The 15,104-nt window shown below is 46.0% G+C and overlaps 1 protein-coding gene across 5 annotated transcripts in view; it reads left to right on the top strand.

Annotated features, from left to right (window-relative positions):
• SRGAP2 (SLIT-ROBO Rho GTPase activating protein 2) overlaps positions 1-15,104 on the top strand; it is a 252,665-nt gene that overhangs the window by 171,085 nt on the left and 66,476 nt on the right. For all 5 annotated transcript variants that reach the window (XM_074308983.1, XM_074308987.1, XM_074308985.1 and 2 more), the window contains exons 6-7: positions 5,908-6,123; positions 6,912-7,040. In XM_074308983.1, coding sequence (XP_074165084.1) covers positions 5,908-6,123; positions 6,912-7,040 — 345 coding nt within the window. The remainder of the gene's footprint in view (positions 1-5,907; positions 6,124-6,911; positions 7,041-15,104) is intronic.

Raw genomic sequence — 15,104 nt, forward strand, 5'->3', positions numbered from 1 at the left:
CTAAAATTGAGGAGCTGGGATTCTAGCCATGCTGCAGTCAGACCCCCTTAGAGGATAAGCAAGGGAAGCAGAGCTGAAGGATCCGGGGAGGAATATCCCTCCCCATTCTTTTTGGGGGAGGGAAGAGAGGTACTCGGGACTCAGATTTCAGTGACGGTCTTAGCCACAGGACTTGGTTTGTAGGGCTGGGCCATGGAAAAATCAAAACTGGAAAAAGTCCTTTCTGGCCTGGACATCCAGGGACCTGAACTCCGGTACTGGCCCGGTCTGGGGCTGGTCTCTGGGCCTCCATTTCTGCGTGTGTGAGAACAGATATTCCTGAGGTCCCGCTTGGTTCTCTCTGGTGCACTGATGGAAGAAGTCCGTGGCTGTCTCCTGGAAGGAGGTCCTTGTGAGTGTGCACAATGATGGGAGGAGAGGAGGCTGTTTCTGTTCCCAGGAGGGAGATGTTGGGGCCAGAGGCACGGGCTTAAAGCCCCCTGCTTTGTGGGCCTGGGTTTTTCCCTGACAAAGGATGGTTTTCTGGGAAGCAGTATTTGGTGTCAGAGGCCACCTCCCCACACCATTGTTTCAGGTCAGCCCAGAGAATGTTTTTCTCTACCTGCCTTTTCCTCCAAGTGAACGTGAGCAGCCCTTGCACTTGGGCATGAATGGTTTTCATTTTTGGAGCGATTCTCCAAGAATTCCTTTGAAATCAAAGCCCCCTGTTCCCCAAGGGAGACCCCGAGTATCCACTGCCTCAGCCACTAGTCAGAAGGCAGAGCTTTAAAACCGACTTGCCAGGCAAGCCCCCTGAAGGCCCTTAGCCTGAGAGATCGGATACCAGAATTGTTGGTTGAGTTTAAAGATCTGTGCACGGAAAGCCCTAGGGTTCAAAAAGAAAGAGCCGGTGGGGAGATGGCCCCCATGCTGACAAGGCCTCTTGTTGCACCGAGGGTTAAGGGTCACGGGGATGTTCATGTTTCTCTGCACCGTGTTGAATGGGTCCAGTGGACTCGGCAGCATCTCTCTTTGTAGAGTCACTGGGATCTGTTCTTTGGCCTGGTGGGCTCATCTTCCAAGGCAGGGACATTTAGCAGCCGACCTGCCCCCTCCCAGGAAAGGAAGCCCTTGCTGCCCGGGCACCCCCTCTGTGACTGGGGCATGGGGAAGGTCATAGATTTGCCCACAGTCACATGTCAGAGGCAGGACTCACAGCTAGGGCTTTCTGGGGCCACATCTCTAACCACTGATCCACGCTCCTTCCTCCCTCACTCCCAATCCCTTACTCCATTTTGTAGCTAATTATCTATGTATGTATTTCCTTCAAGTCAGCGTGATAGATCAGGAGCGAAGCTGGGTTTTTGTTCTTAGAGAGACCTTAGTCATTGGAAATTCTCGGGGAGCTATCAATCCAGAGCTGTTGCGGCCTCCGCCATTGCCTTCTCTTAAGTCCGGTGTCACAACTTGTGTAGGGTGGGTGGGGCGCTGACCCCCAACTACTGCAGAGCCGCCCCAACTTTTCCAGGTCTTTTCCTTCTTGAGTTCAGCCTTAGAAGCATTCCTTAAGGATCTGCGTGCGAGCCAACCTCTGCTGTGGGCATTGGAGATAGACATGGTAAAAACTAGTCACATTGATTTAGCACTTTAAGGTGTGCAAAGGGCTTTACCAAGGATCTCATTTTATACTCCTGACAACCCTGGCATGGGGTGCTGTTATCCCCCATTCACAGAAGGAGACAGAATCAGTAATTCCTGAGGCTTCATTCTTTCTGACTCCTGGCCCATTGCACCACCCATCTAGTTCTATGAATGAAACATTCATGAAGTATTACCTGCAAGGATCCTGCTTTCTAGTGACGGGAAATAATATGTAAACAGACAAGTAAATGCATCTTGTAATACATGCCCAGTAAATGCAAATTAATTAGTGTGCAGGTAGTAAAAAGAGCCAGCCCCAAAGTGAGGAAGTCCTGGATTCAAGTCCTGCCTCTTCTAAAAACCTGTCAGTGTGCCCCGGGCAGAGCAGAGAATCCCACCCTGGGGGGTCTGTTGCTGGCTGCAAAGACCATCCTGCCCCTGCCCATCTGGGCAGAACACAGTGAGTCTAGGTCAGGGGAAGAGTCATTAGTGAAGACTGCACTGGCTGGCCAGGGGTCGGACAGGTCAGGTCCTGCTGCATGACCTTGGGGGTACTCTCTCTGGTTCTCATCTGTAAGATGGCCAAGGTGGGGGTGGGGAGAGCGGGTGGCCTCTAAGGTCTCTCCCACCCTGGGTTCTGCGAACTTCTGGTCCTCCGAGTCCTGGATACCCTTGAATTTCTACAGCTAGCATGATAAATGCCTCTTTCCTCATTCTAGGTTGCTGGGAGACTTGGAGGGCCGTATAAATTATTCAGAAAGTCTTTTTAATACTGCTGTGCTTCTGGTATTTAAATATAGCCTCTTCTGTAACAGAGCCGACTGTCTCCACTGCTTCATGAGCAAAGAATAGCTCGTGCACTTAAGTAAAATAGTGCAAAAGTTCAGAATAAGGTGAAGCCCACATTAGAACATCATGCATCAGAAATGAGATGTAACCTAAACCTTAATGTGCTTTCAAGCCTCGTCTTGGCTGCCTCCCGGGCCCCAGACGCCCCCGGACGAGTTTAGTTTATTCTTTAGACTAAGGAAGGACCGAAAGACCGGCTCCTGCAGCCCACTCAGGAGTCCTCTTCCAGCTGTCTCCCCACGGATGCACGGCAGGCTCTCCCGGAGTGGGAGCAGGCCCTCCACACCTTCGGCAATGGCGTTGTGGAGGTCACCTGGCTCTCCTGGGCACCCCTTGATGTCCCTGGCTCTCTTCATAGTAGCTCCCCTGTTTCGTATTCTGCAAATCTCTCCTCTTTTCCTTTCTATCCCTTTGTTCCCAGCCCTAGTCAGAGCCCATAAGATTCCATTGCTTTTGAGTGTCAGATTACAGATTTATCATTCCCCCTCCAGTGCCCGCATATAATTCCCCCCCAATTCTGGCTTCCTACAAGAACAAAGCCAGGGAGGCAGGGTAGCGTAATGGGAAGAGAGCCATACTCAGAAGTGTTCTGGTGAACAGTTAGCGCCCGGCTTGGAGCTGGGGGTGGAGGATTGTACACATTTTAAAGTTTAACCATTATTAACCTTTTTTCCATCATTTTATTAAGTCTAGACATCAACAAAACAAGCCCTAATTGGGTAGCTTGAAGTGCTAGGCTCACACTGAAAATGTAACAATCACTTCCCATTGGTTCAAGCTGACTCCAGCACATCCCTGACCGAACAGACCCGAAATCCTAAGAGCCGGCAAAATGGTCTTCAATAACCCTTCCAGCTGCTAGACTGTGAAAGCTGGTTCTAACCTAAGATGCACTAATTGTCAAGGGGGTGGCCTTTTACCTGTGTTTCCTCAGCTATAAAGCAAGGGATTTGGGCTCTGAGATTATGAGTCTAACTGTGACTGTCTGGAAACAGGAAGTCCCAGAAGGAAAGAGCCTCCGCCAGGCTCAAGGTAGCAACATGTTTGGGAGGATATGAAATCAGCACTGGGCCTCCTGGGCTTCCGTGAATCTTTGAAAAGGAGAAGGGTGTGGCCGTCACAGTCCCCGACTGCGGCCTTGATGCACAGTTGTCTCCTCCTCTCCCCCACCTCCCCAAGCTGCAACTCCTATTGACCATGACATGGTTCTCAATTGTGTGAAAGGCCAAATGGGCTTAGCAGGGAGGGCTTCTCCAAGGTAGGCCGGGTAATCCAGAGGGGACACGGTGCTTAGATGTGTGGGGAAGAGCCCCAGACCTCTCCTAACGCTGTTAAGGACTGTGTGACTTTGGAGTGGTCACTTGACCAGGTGTTGGTTGACTGGACAAGTTCTAGGGCCAATTCCCATGATTCTCTGCCTGTTAACATTTCTCACATTAATTACAAGTCTAATCGTTGTCCCTCTCTCTAAGTAAGAAGACCTGCAAGTAATTTGAGACCAGGTAGGTCCCAGTCTCTAGATTAGGGTCATGGTAAAAGCAGATTCAGGGGCTCCTGACCTGGAGAAAGAATAAGCCTGTTTGTGCTGTTAGTGGTTGTGAAACCTATGATCTCTTTACCCAGGGAGGTGACTTGATTCCCCAACAGATAATTGTAATAATTATATTATATACCTATATGTAGAAAGATAATAATTTAGTTATCTAAAGGACTCATTTTCATTCAGGTTAGTTATTAATCATAGGTTGATACTGGTAAGTTACATTTTGTTTTTCCATTAAGAAAAATCTATTTTCTTTCCCTTCCTTTTCATTGAAAACAAATGCAAAAACAAAACCCTTATAATAAGTACCCACAATAAAGCAAAACAAATTCCCACACTGTTCATGTCCAAAACATATATCTCCCAGTTCTGCACCCTATCACCTCTCATCCTGAGTCCTCTGTTCTTGTGGTTGGTCATTGCATTGGCCAGAGTCTGGAAGTCTTTCTGAGTTGTAGTTCTTACAATGTTTTGTTCCCATATAATTGTTTTCCTGGTTTTGTTGGCTTCGCTCTGGGTCAGGCCAATCAAGTCCTCCTATTGAAACTATTCCTTTCATCCACTGACACTTTTTCATTTTTTGTCCCCAGTCATGTACCCAGGCCAATGCTCGTATGTATAGTAGGGAGCTAACACTTACACAGGCCTTACTATGTGCCATACTCTGTGCTGTCTTTTTTTTTCTTTCTTTTTAGGGGAGGCAGGTGGGGGTAAGTGACTTGCCCAGGGTCACACAGCTGGGAAGTGTTAAGTGTCTGAGGCTAGATTTGAACTCGGGTCCTCCTGACTTCAGGGCTGGTGCTCTATCCACTGCCCTTTCTAGCTTCCCCTGCTAAGTTTTACAATGATCTCATTTAATTCTCACAATACCCTGGAAGGGAGAGGTTGTTGTTAACATCATTTTACAGATGAGAAAACTGAGGCAAACAAGTTAACTGACTTGCCCAGAGTCACACAGCCAGTAATTGTCTGAGACTGGATTTGAACAGAAGCCTTCTTAGATTCTACCTAAGAAATAATAAAGGATGAGGCTAGATTTGCACTCCCAGTACTTAGCACAGTATCTGGAACATAGGCATTTAATCTATCTTGATTGATTGATTGACTAAAGGCCTAGCACTCTATCCACTGCCCCATCTACATGCTCAGTATCAGAGACTAAAAGGAAGTCTGACATCAAAATGGAAATAATTTTGATAAATTCTGTACAGATTACCATTTTTAAGAAGAACAAATAAATCAGTATCAGAGGCCAAAAGGAAGCCAGACATCACAATGGAAATAATTTTGATAAATTCTGTAGTTGCCGTTCCTAACAAGAATAAATAAATCCATTGTAGGGAAATTCCCTTGATGCTACTTGAATCCAAGATGCAGCTTCTGGTCCCTCAGACTGCTGCTCTTTCCTCTCCTTTCTCTCCCACTCCACATCTGGAGGAGCGTACCTGGCCCACAGCTTACTCTGCAGCATCATGGCAGATACTCACCTGCCTTTTGTGGACTTCCCACCCAAACCTGAAAGATTTCCTGAGTGATGTAGAGCAGCAGCATTGTTCAGTGCTCTTACTGTGCTTATCTACCTGGTATTATGATGATACAAATGGGTGATAAGTGCTTTGCCAAGATAGAGGCAACTTCTGACAGATGATAATAGTGATAAATAATAAATGGCCATCATGAATAGTCCTTGTTCTAATAAGACATGTGGGCCAGCATCAAAGGCTGCTCATGTATGTTCTGGAGTGTTCTTTGATGTATGTATGAGCATGTGTGGGGCTCAGCCCCCTGGGTTTTCTATTACAGATGCAGGGAGTTGCTTGGGATGGAAGGGGACGGAGCTGAGCTCCGCTCTGTAAACGACCTTCCCGGCTTGACCTTTGGCGGTTGCCTTGCAGGTGATGAAGACGTATCACATGTACAATGCTGACAGCATCAGTGCCCAGAGTAAGCTGAAAGAGGCCGAAAAGCAGGAAGAGAAGCAGATCGGCAAGTCAGTGAAGCAGGAGGACCGCCAGACGCCTCGATCACCCGACTCCACCTCCAACGTTCGCATCGAGGAGAAGCATGTCCGCAGGAGCTCCGTCAAGAAGATTGAGAAGATGAAGGAGAAGGTGTGTGCTTAGCGGGGCCCCAGAAAGGGAGCAAGAGGTTGGGGTGCCATTAGGGTTTCCCACTGGTAGTGAATGGTCATTATTTGGCCAATAATTATGGAGTCTTTTTTCTGGCCTTGCCCTGATCCTCCCACCCGCCCACATCCACCACCACGTCCTTCCTCACTCTTGAAACAGTCTTGCAAATATTGACTGGTCTGGGTGATGTACTTGATGGGTGAATGGGGAATGTTAAAGAATGAGGCTTTTACCAGCTTCATTCTTCATCCACAAGAAGTATTTGGGGTCTAATAAACTGGTAGCTCTTTGCTGAACTGTCCAAAGATTAGTGAAGCTTTCCCCTGAGTCACAAGGTGACCATTTGCCGGGCTTTGATGTCTCCTCCCTCGCCTGTTGCCACCCCTTCGACTTCTGCAAACAGAGCCCGACCTTCTAGTGATGAGATTAAGATGCCCAAGGGGCCAGACCACCTGGAGCTCAGCGGGGGGTGGGAAAGGCCTGGCAGAGCGCTAACTCTTACAAGGTGGGAGAATTATCTCACCGTAGAGCCCAAAGGGGGCATGTGTCTGAGACGGGAGCCTCATTAACCTTTCTGGATGATCTACATTATGCCCTTGAATTTTCATTAAGTAGAATTAGAACCCAATTTAGGGGAGTAGCGCATTGGGAGTAGCAGCTTAATTGTGCCTGCTTCCTGAATGTACCGTTCTTCTCATCTCTCAGAGAACATACTCTCCTTTTTTAAAATAATTTTTTTTAAAAGCCTGAACTTCTGTTCCCTTTCTTAGCGCCAAGCCAAGTACACGGAGAATAAGCTGAAGGCCATTAAAGCCCGGAATGAGTACTTGCTGGCTCTGGAGGCGACCAACGCGTCTGTCTTCAAGTACTACATCCACGACCTCTCTGACCTCATTGATGTAAGTGTCCAAAGCTGGGGCTCCGTGGGTGGCCCCCCACCATCGGGCAGGACTCCGGGCCCCTCCCATGGGATTAACGAGCCAGGGCTGGGAAGGTGATAATAATGTATCTGGACAGTGCGTGGCCCCTGTAAGGCGTGCTGAGCATTCTAATGCATTATTTCATTCGCCCTCACAACCTTCCGGGGAGGGAGGTCTGTCATGGCCCCTTTCACAGCTGGGGACACTGAGGCACCGAGGCTCAGTGGCTGCGCAGCTGGGAGTCTGGCAGCGTCGCGTCCGGTGCTTCTCCTCCCCTCCGTCCGTGCGACCCCACCATGTTGTGAAAGAGGCGCGCACTCACTGTCCCCATTTTAGAGGCGGCCCCGATGCCGTGCCCTCCATCAGGACGTTAGGATGGGTCACCGGCTGTCCTGTGGAGCCGGCAGGTTTTGGCTCCTGGCTTGTTGGATGCTCTCTTACACCTTAAGCAGGCAGGAGAGAAATGAAGCTTTGGAGAGGAGGGACTGGCTCTTCCTGAGAGGCCTCCTGAGGGCAGAGCCGATGCTGGCCTGGGTCAGGGCCCGCTCTCTCCCGGGCACGTACAAGTTCTGTAGCCCTGAGCAAGCCGCCTGACCTCTGTCTGCCTCAGTTTTCTCAACTGAAATGGGGATGAGAATAGTGCCTGCCGCCCAGGCTGGCTGTGAGCTCAGAGAAGTACCACTTATAAAGCTTGAGCGTGCTACCCGGCACCTGATAAATGTTCGCTCCCTTCCCTGAACAGGTCTCTTTATTCCTTTGGGCCTCAATTAAAAAAAAAAAAAGTGTTTTAATCTGATTTCTACTTGAGCCTTTATTCGGGGAATAAAAGGCAATGTAGGTAAGGAAAAAACAACTCTGAGGTTCAGTGATAATATGGGTGAAGACAAAGGAACTGATTCAAGGAGAGAAGCACAAAGAAAAGGAGGCTGGGGGGAGCAGGGTGAGAGGGGCTCAGCCCTCTTCCCCACCCCACCCCCGCCAGGCCCTTGGAAGGCCTGGGTTTTGTTCCCTGCCTGGATGTGGAGTCCGCCACCTGCTTAGGCCCCTCTTTGTCTGGCGATACCAATCCGAGCTCCGTTCTTTCAGCAAGCTTAAAAGGAAAATCAAGGTTCTTCCTCTGTCCTCTGGGGAAACCTGTTCTCGGTGTGAGAGTCCGAAGCACTGGTGGGGTATGTCGGCCCCTCCTGCCTCTGGGCCCCAGGCCCGCGTGCCCACCAAATTCTCAGAACTGGCATGATGCTTCCTTAGGGCTAAGGACTGAGCAGCCCCCGCTGGGCCTCTCAGGGGCCTCGGCTCTGCAGTGTGCAGTAAGAAAACTCGGCGCAGAATGAATGGCAAAGACCTTTCCAAGAGCAAACCATGTGGCATCTAGTCCTCCTAAATCTTTTTAAAAGCATGACAGTGAGGGCCTCTTGCACAAGAGGGTTATTCGGGGTGATGTAGGGCAGATTTGTAAAAGCCTAACTCCAGCTCTCTCAAAGTTCCTGATTCTGACAGTGCAGAGCATGCTTTATGAGTCCGGGTGCTGTGATTCCGGCGGGTGAGAGCAGTCCTAAGTGGGCCGATAAACAAGTTTGTCGCAAAGCTGGGACACAGGGGTTTGAATGTGCTTCTCTTAGCTGTGCATTTACGGGCTGTGTACTGATGGTTCCGGCATGAGAAGGCAGGGCTAAGGAAGCCAGAAATGCCGCTCCCTTAATCCCAGCTGCGCGGGGATGGACTTTGAGACATGGAACAAGTCACGTTTCTCTCCGTTGCCATCTGTGACATGCACACTATCCTACCCGCTTTTCCAGGGTGTCAGAGCTCTAAGGGAGTGTGAAGCAGCTATTTTTGTCAGTGCTATGCACATTGCCACGAGACTCCTTCCTCTCCTTATAAAACTGTGCAAGAGTGAAACCCAGATTGTCAGGATCCATGTGAAGCATCTGACACAGGCGAGGAAATCCTTGATTTCAGGCCAAAAAGACATTCTGAGCTCACTTAGCAGTGTCTGAAGGCTGTCACTTCGCTGGAATGTCATTTCTTCTCCCCCGTGCTCCTGTGGCTCTCTCCTCAACTCAGCAGATGGATGAATGAAGAACAGGGCATTGTCCCCACGTTAATGGCTTGAGTGTTACAAGGAGAGCTTGAGAATTAAGAGTTCTGTGGGCCAGAGGCCAAGTGAAGGCTGCAAATGCGTCTTGTTATGTGCTCAGCCTTCAGTGCGTTTGAAAAATTTGAGAATTGAACTGAACTCTATAAGAAGTTCTGCTGGAGGAATTTCTTGTTCTCTCTCCTGTCAATTAAAAGGATGTGTGATCAAACACTCATTTTCCCCCTTAATATCCCTCATGGAGGTTGGGAAAATCTTCTAGCTAACAAAGGGTTAATGAGCTGTCAACTCAGACAAGTCACACATGTGGAGGAGCTATCATTAAATTCTTATAAAAAATTGATTTCCCCAGAGAGTGTTTCCATCAAACAATTATATAACCCAGAAAGGGCCGGGGGAGCCTGGCACTCCCCAGAATCATTTGGGCAGTGAAATTCCCAGAAGCCATTGGAAGCCCTGTTTGCCCTGGTGTGAGGGAAAGATTTTGCTGTCTCTACTTGCCCAACCTCACCCAGGAATGGGAATGAATTATTCAAACTGTTTATCTGGCCGTGCCAGAAATGGCTTTTTCCTCTAAGGTTCAGTTTCTAGTCCTTACCTCTAGAAGGCATGTGGCGGGCTGGGCCCAGGAGCCCTGTGCCCATACCTGCATGCTTTCCTGTATAAAGAAAACCTTGTTCTTTCAGAGAGGCACAGACAGTGTCCCATATCCCCAAAATTTGTTGTTGCTGGGAGTTTGTTGTTGGTCGGTTGGTTTGTTTGTTTTTTAATTAGCTGGTTCACTCTTCAGGAAATACAGTGAGTAAAACAAATGGCATTTTAGAAGTAAAACATATTTCATATACCAACCTGCATAAATTGTTACTCATCCTGTATCCTGTTACTTAGTCAGCCCATGTCTATTTATAAGGTTGCCCAAGGGGAGGAGTCAGAGCTTCTTGAATTCATTCTAATTCTGGTCATGATATAATAGAGTGCAGGGTTTGGAGGCTAAGAACAGTTTGAATTCCAGATCTCCCTTTTTTTAGTCGGTTTGGAGGCAATTCAGGTTAAGTGACTTACCTGGGGTCACACAGCTACCCAGCGTCTGAGGCCAGATGCGCCTTCAGCTCCTCCTGCCTCCAGGACCAATGGTGCTCTCTCCACTGCACCCATCGGCCACTTTCGTCCTGCTCTACTTCTCGTACCTGTGGACCTTAGGAAAATTGCATATGCTTTCTGGGCCTCGGTTTGTCAATTTGTAAAATGATTGTGAGGGGGACTCAGGAGACCACATTGTCTCTGAATTCTTCTCCAGTCTAAGTGCTCTCATCCTCCTCACTAAATGTCTACCGTGTGCAAGAAACCGTGGAATGATCCAAAGAGCTCAAAGCCCATGCGCCTCTGGCCATGAGGGACTCACATTCTTGTGGGAGAATATATATTTGAATGAAAAATTAGCAGTTTGAGACAATGCCTTACAACATTTCTGTCTCCCTGGGAGATACTCTGGCTATTCACCATGTATATAATAGATATTGTAAGGGTTGCAGTGGTCACTACCGTATAGATGAGAAATCTGAGACTGAAGGTGACTTGGCCCTGGAAGTTCAAGGAGTTAAAGTCAGGATTCAAATCCAGTCCCAGGGTTTTCCCCCGCTGTGCCATGCTCTTGGTATAGGCTTTGACAGATTAGTGTTTTAAACAGTAAGCATCATTGGTATCACTTGTCTGGATTTTAAGAAAGCAGATGGCAAAGTCTCTCCTGCTGTTCTTGTAGAAAACATGAAGAACTATGGGCCAGATGAAAGTCCAGTCAGGTTGATTCAAAGAGAGTTAAACAATCCCAAAGAGTAGCCGTTAAATAGTATAGTGTCTTCTTGGAAAGATCCCTAGTACTAACCCAAGGAAAAATGCTTAGCTCTGTGCTGCTTAGCTTTTTTATTCACAATTTAGGTACAGAATGGCATCCTAAACAAGGCTCAGATGAGAACAATGAACTCAAATTTTTTAAAAAGGGAATGTAGTAAACATAAATGTAAAATCTATACTTGGATTAAAAATATCAAAGGTTGTAAATGCAAGATGGTTGATATATGTAGAAGTAGCAGTTTATCTGTAAAAGATCTGGGGCTTTCGGAGTTCTGCAAGCTCAATATAAGTCAACAGTATGAAATTTAGTAGTCAAGAAAATAAAAAAATAAAATACTAAGAGGCATTGTATTTTAGAACTAAAGAATTCATGGTTCCATTGTCCTCTGGCCTGGTCAGAGCACAGCTGGAATATTGAATTCAATTTTAGGAACCACATTTGAAGAAGGATATTAATAAGTTAGGGCAAGGCCACCAGGATGGTGAAGGACTTCAAGTTGATGCCATGGGTAGATAACTTGAAGCAAAAGCAGATATTGATCCTGAAGAAGACTTAGAGGAGGTGAGCTCTGTTCAAGCATCTGAAGCACTGTTATCTGGAAGATGGAGTTCAGTATGTAGTACTTGGGTGAGACAGTTAGGTAGTCTAGTGAATAGAATGCTAGATAGAGAATCAGAAAGACCCCAAACTCAAATTTTGCCTCAAATATTATCCTCTTTCTGCCTTAGTTTCCTCATTTGTAAAATGAGGATAATGATAGCATCTTACTTATGGGGTTATTTTGAGGATTAAATGAGTAAAGTGTTTTGCCTCCCTCCCCCAAAGTATTATAGAAATAAATTCTTAGCTATTGGACTCTGAAGTCAAAACTAAGACAATTGGTAAAAATTTGCTAAGAGATTGATGTAGTTTGATGTCTAGGGGAGGGGGGAGTGGAATCCCCCAAAACAAATTCCTAACAATTGCAACTTGCCAATAGTGGGATCCATTCTCTGGGGAGCAGATAGGCTCCTCACTAAAAGTCTTCAAGCACAGGCTGACCATCCAGTTGATTAGGATGGAAAGGAGAGTCAGAATAATAATGATAATGATAACCACAATAATAATAAAAATAATAATAATAAATAAAATAAAAATTTAAAAATGCACAGCACTTTATTGTTTACAAAGTGATTTATATTTTTTTATCTTACTGGATCCATTGGATCCTTGAGTCTTGTTCAAGTATGGATTAGATTAGGTGGTCTATTAGGTCCCTTCCTACTGTGAGATTCATTGACTGCAGAGTAATCACAAGCTAACATTTATGTAACACTTTAAAGTTTGCAAAGTGCTATACAAATATCTTCTTATTTGCTCCTCACAGCATCCCTCTAAATTATGTACTATTATTATTCCCATTTTACACATGAGGAATCTGAGGCGGAGGAGTTGATTTATCCAGGACACAGCTAGTAAGTGTATGAGAGAAGATTTGAACAACTCCAAGTCCCATGTATCATCTAGTTGCCTTATTGTGAAACTTGAAATGCCAAGCTAAGGAATTTAGATTTTAGTCTATAGGCCTTACAAAACTAATGTAGACTTCTGAATTGGAAGTAACATGGAAAAAATGAAGAAAGAAAGAAAGCCTAAAGTGATAACAGTACAGATTGAAGCAGACTAAAGGTGGTAAGGAAAGACCAATTAATAAACTAATAGCATGGATATAAAGGGCTGTAGTAAGTTGATGGTAGTGAGTTATAAATTACAATCAACATACACTTATCAGGCCCCTGTTACACCACATCACCATGCTAAGTCTGGAAATATAAAGAGAAAAACACCATACAGTCAGGGCAGGAGGAAAGGATAAGATAAATATATAACTAACTTAAATCAAGTTAAGTGACACAGATAGAGAAAATACAATAGGCACACAGGAAGAAGAGTCCAAAAAGAATGGGTTGGAGAGGGCGAGTCCTTCAGCCAGAAGACTGTTTAGGGGGTTGTGAAAATTGCAGTTACAAAGGCAGTGTACAAACTAGGGTGGTGACAGACAACATTTAGTCACTTTTTATGTGCTCCTTTGTCTACAATACATGTATGGATCACAAAATGTAGCATATGTACATTGTAGAGAGGATTCCTTAAAATAACAATGGCTTTTGCAGATTCCTTATCTTATCTGTCCTATAATACTACTACTAATAAAAATAATAATATATTATCTCATTTAAGACTCACTTGCAACATACTTTGAAGTAGGCACCACAGGCAATGTTATTTTATAGATAAGAACACTGAGGCTAAGAGAGATAAAGTTGGCTTGACCACAACTATACAGCAAGAAAATATATCATAGGAACATGGGATTTGAATCATGCTGTGAGAGAAAAACAACAACAACAACAAAAACAGAAGGAAAAAAAAGTGAATATGGCTCGTGTTGATTTACATTCAAGTTCCATTGTTCTTTTTCTGGGTGCAGATGGCACTTTCTATCCAAAGTCTACTGGGATTGCTTTGGATCACTGAATCACTGAGAAAGAACCAAGTGTTTCATAGCTGATCACTGCACAATCTTGCTGTTGCTGTGTATAATGTATTCCTTGTTCTCCTTGTTTTTGCTCAGCATCAGTTTGTGCAAATCTTTCCAGGCCTTTCTAAAATCAGTTTGTTCTTTATTTTTTATAGAACAATAATGTTCCATTATTTTCATATGCTACAAGTTGTACAGCCATTCCCCAGTTGATGGGCATTTACTCATTTTTCACTTCTTTGCTACTACAAAAAGAGCTGCTGCAAACATTTTAGCACATGGGGGTCCTTTTCCCCACGATTTCCTTAGGACACAGACCCAGTAATGGCACTGCACAGTTTTATAGCCATTTGGCCTTAGTTCCAGATTGCTCTCCAGAATGGTTGGATCATTCACAACTCCACCAACAATGCATCAGTGTCCCAGTTTTCCCACATCCCCTCCAACATTCATCATTATTTCTTCCTGTCATCTTAGCCAATCTGAGAGGTGTGAAGTAGTACTTCAATGTTGTCTTAATTTGCCTTTCTCTAGTCAATAATGATTTAGAGCATTTTGAAAGCAGGATTTAAATCTGAGTTTTCCTGAATCTAATTTCAATATCCTACCCACTAAAACATGTTTATAAGCCCAAATCATCAGCATTCTGCTTTGGTGCTGGCAGCTCATTAGACCCCCCCCTGACCAGAGGGCACTGGTCAGGCCTGATCCTTCCTGGCCCGAGGAGGACGGGGCGTCAAGCCATGGTTCCGGTGGCCCATCAGCTTTGGGAGGAGAGGCTGCTGGCACGGACCACTTAGCAGTCCACCTGCTTTTGTCTGCCTTGTGTTGGTTCTCCTCTCCCAATTGAATTTAATGTCCTTTCGTTCTCTGCCTCTGGGTGAGCCTCCGCTGCTGTTCCTGGGCAGCGGCCCTGCACCTGCCAGGGCACCCTGGCACTGTCCCAGAGCCCTGCACCCTCTCCGGTAGTAGCTCACCTTCTCTTCTGCCTGATGTGTTGCAGTGTGCGTCGTGTGCATGAGCTCAGCGGAGCCTCTCTGAAGCCTGTCAGGAAGACATTGTGTGAAGCTCGTTTTACAAGCAGGGAAACTGAGCTCAGACAGTGGTGTGGTTTGCCTGAAGTCGTACGCCCAGCAAGTGGTTCTCTGGCTTTTTCCAGCATGCCCCACGGCACCATGGGAGAGGGGTTTGTCAGACACCTACCAGAGCAGTACTTTTTCATCCCAAAGGTGGAATGAGGAGAGCTAATGAAGTATCTGCTTGTACCACAGACTGACAGTCAAGCAGGTGTCCTCATGTGAGGCTAGAAAATATGCTTCCAGATGAGTAATGCTCATCCTAGGGGCTGCTTGGCTGCTGTCCCTGCCAACTTTTCTTTAATTATTAAAAAAAAATTTAAAGCTTTTTATTTTTCAAAATATATGCATGGACAATTCTTCAGCATTAGCTCTTGCAAAACCCTGTGTTCCAAATTCCCCCCGCCCTTCCCCATGCCCTTCCCTACATGGCAAGTAGTCCAATATATGTTAAACATGGTTAAACATATGTTAAATCCAATATATGTATACATATTTA

Source organism: Sminthopsis crassicaudata, chromosome 4, assembly GCF_048593235.1.
Source record: "Sminthopsis crassicaudata isolate SCR6 chromosome 4, ASM4859323v1, whole genome shotgun sequence".
NCBI lineage: Eukaryota > Metazoa > Chordata > Mammalia > Dasyuromorphia > Dasyuridae > Sminthopsis > Sminthopsis crassicaudata.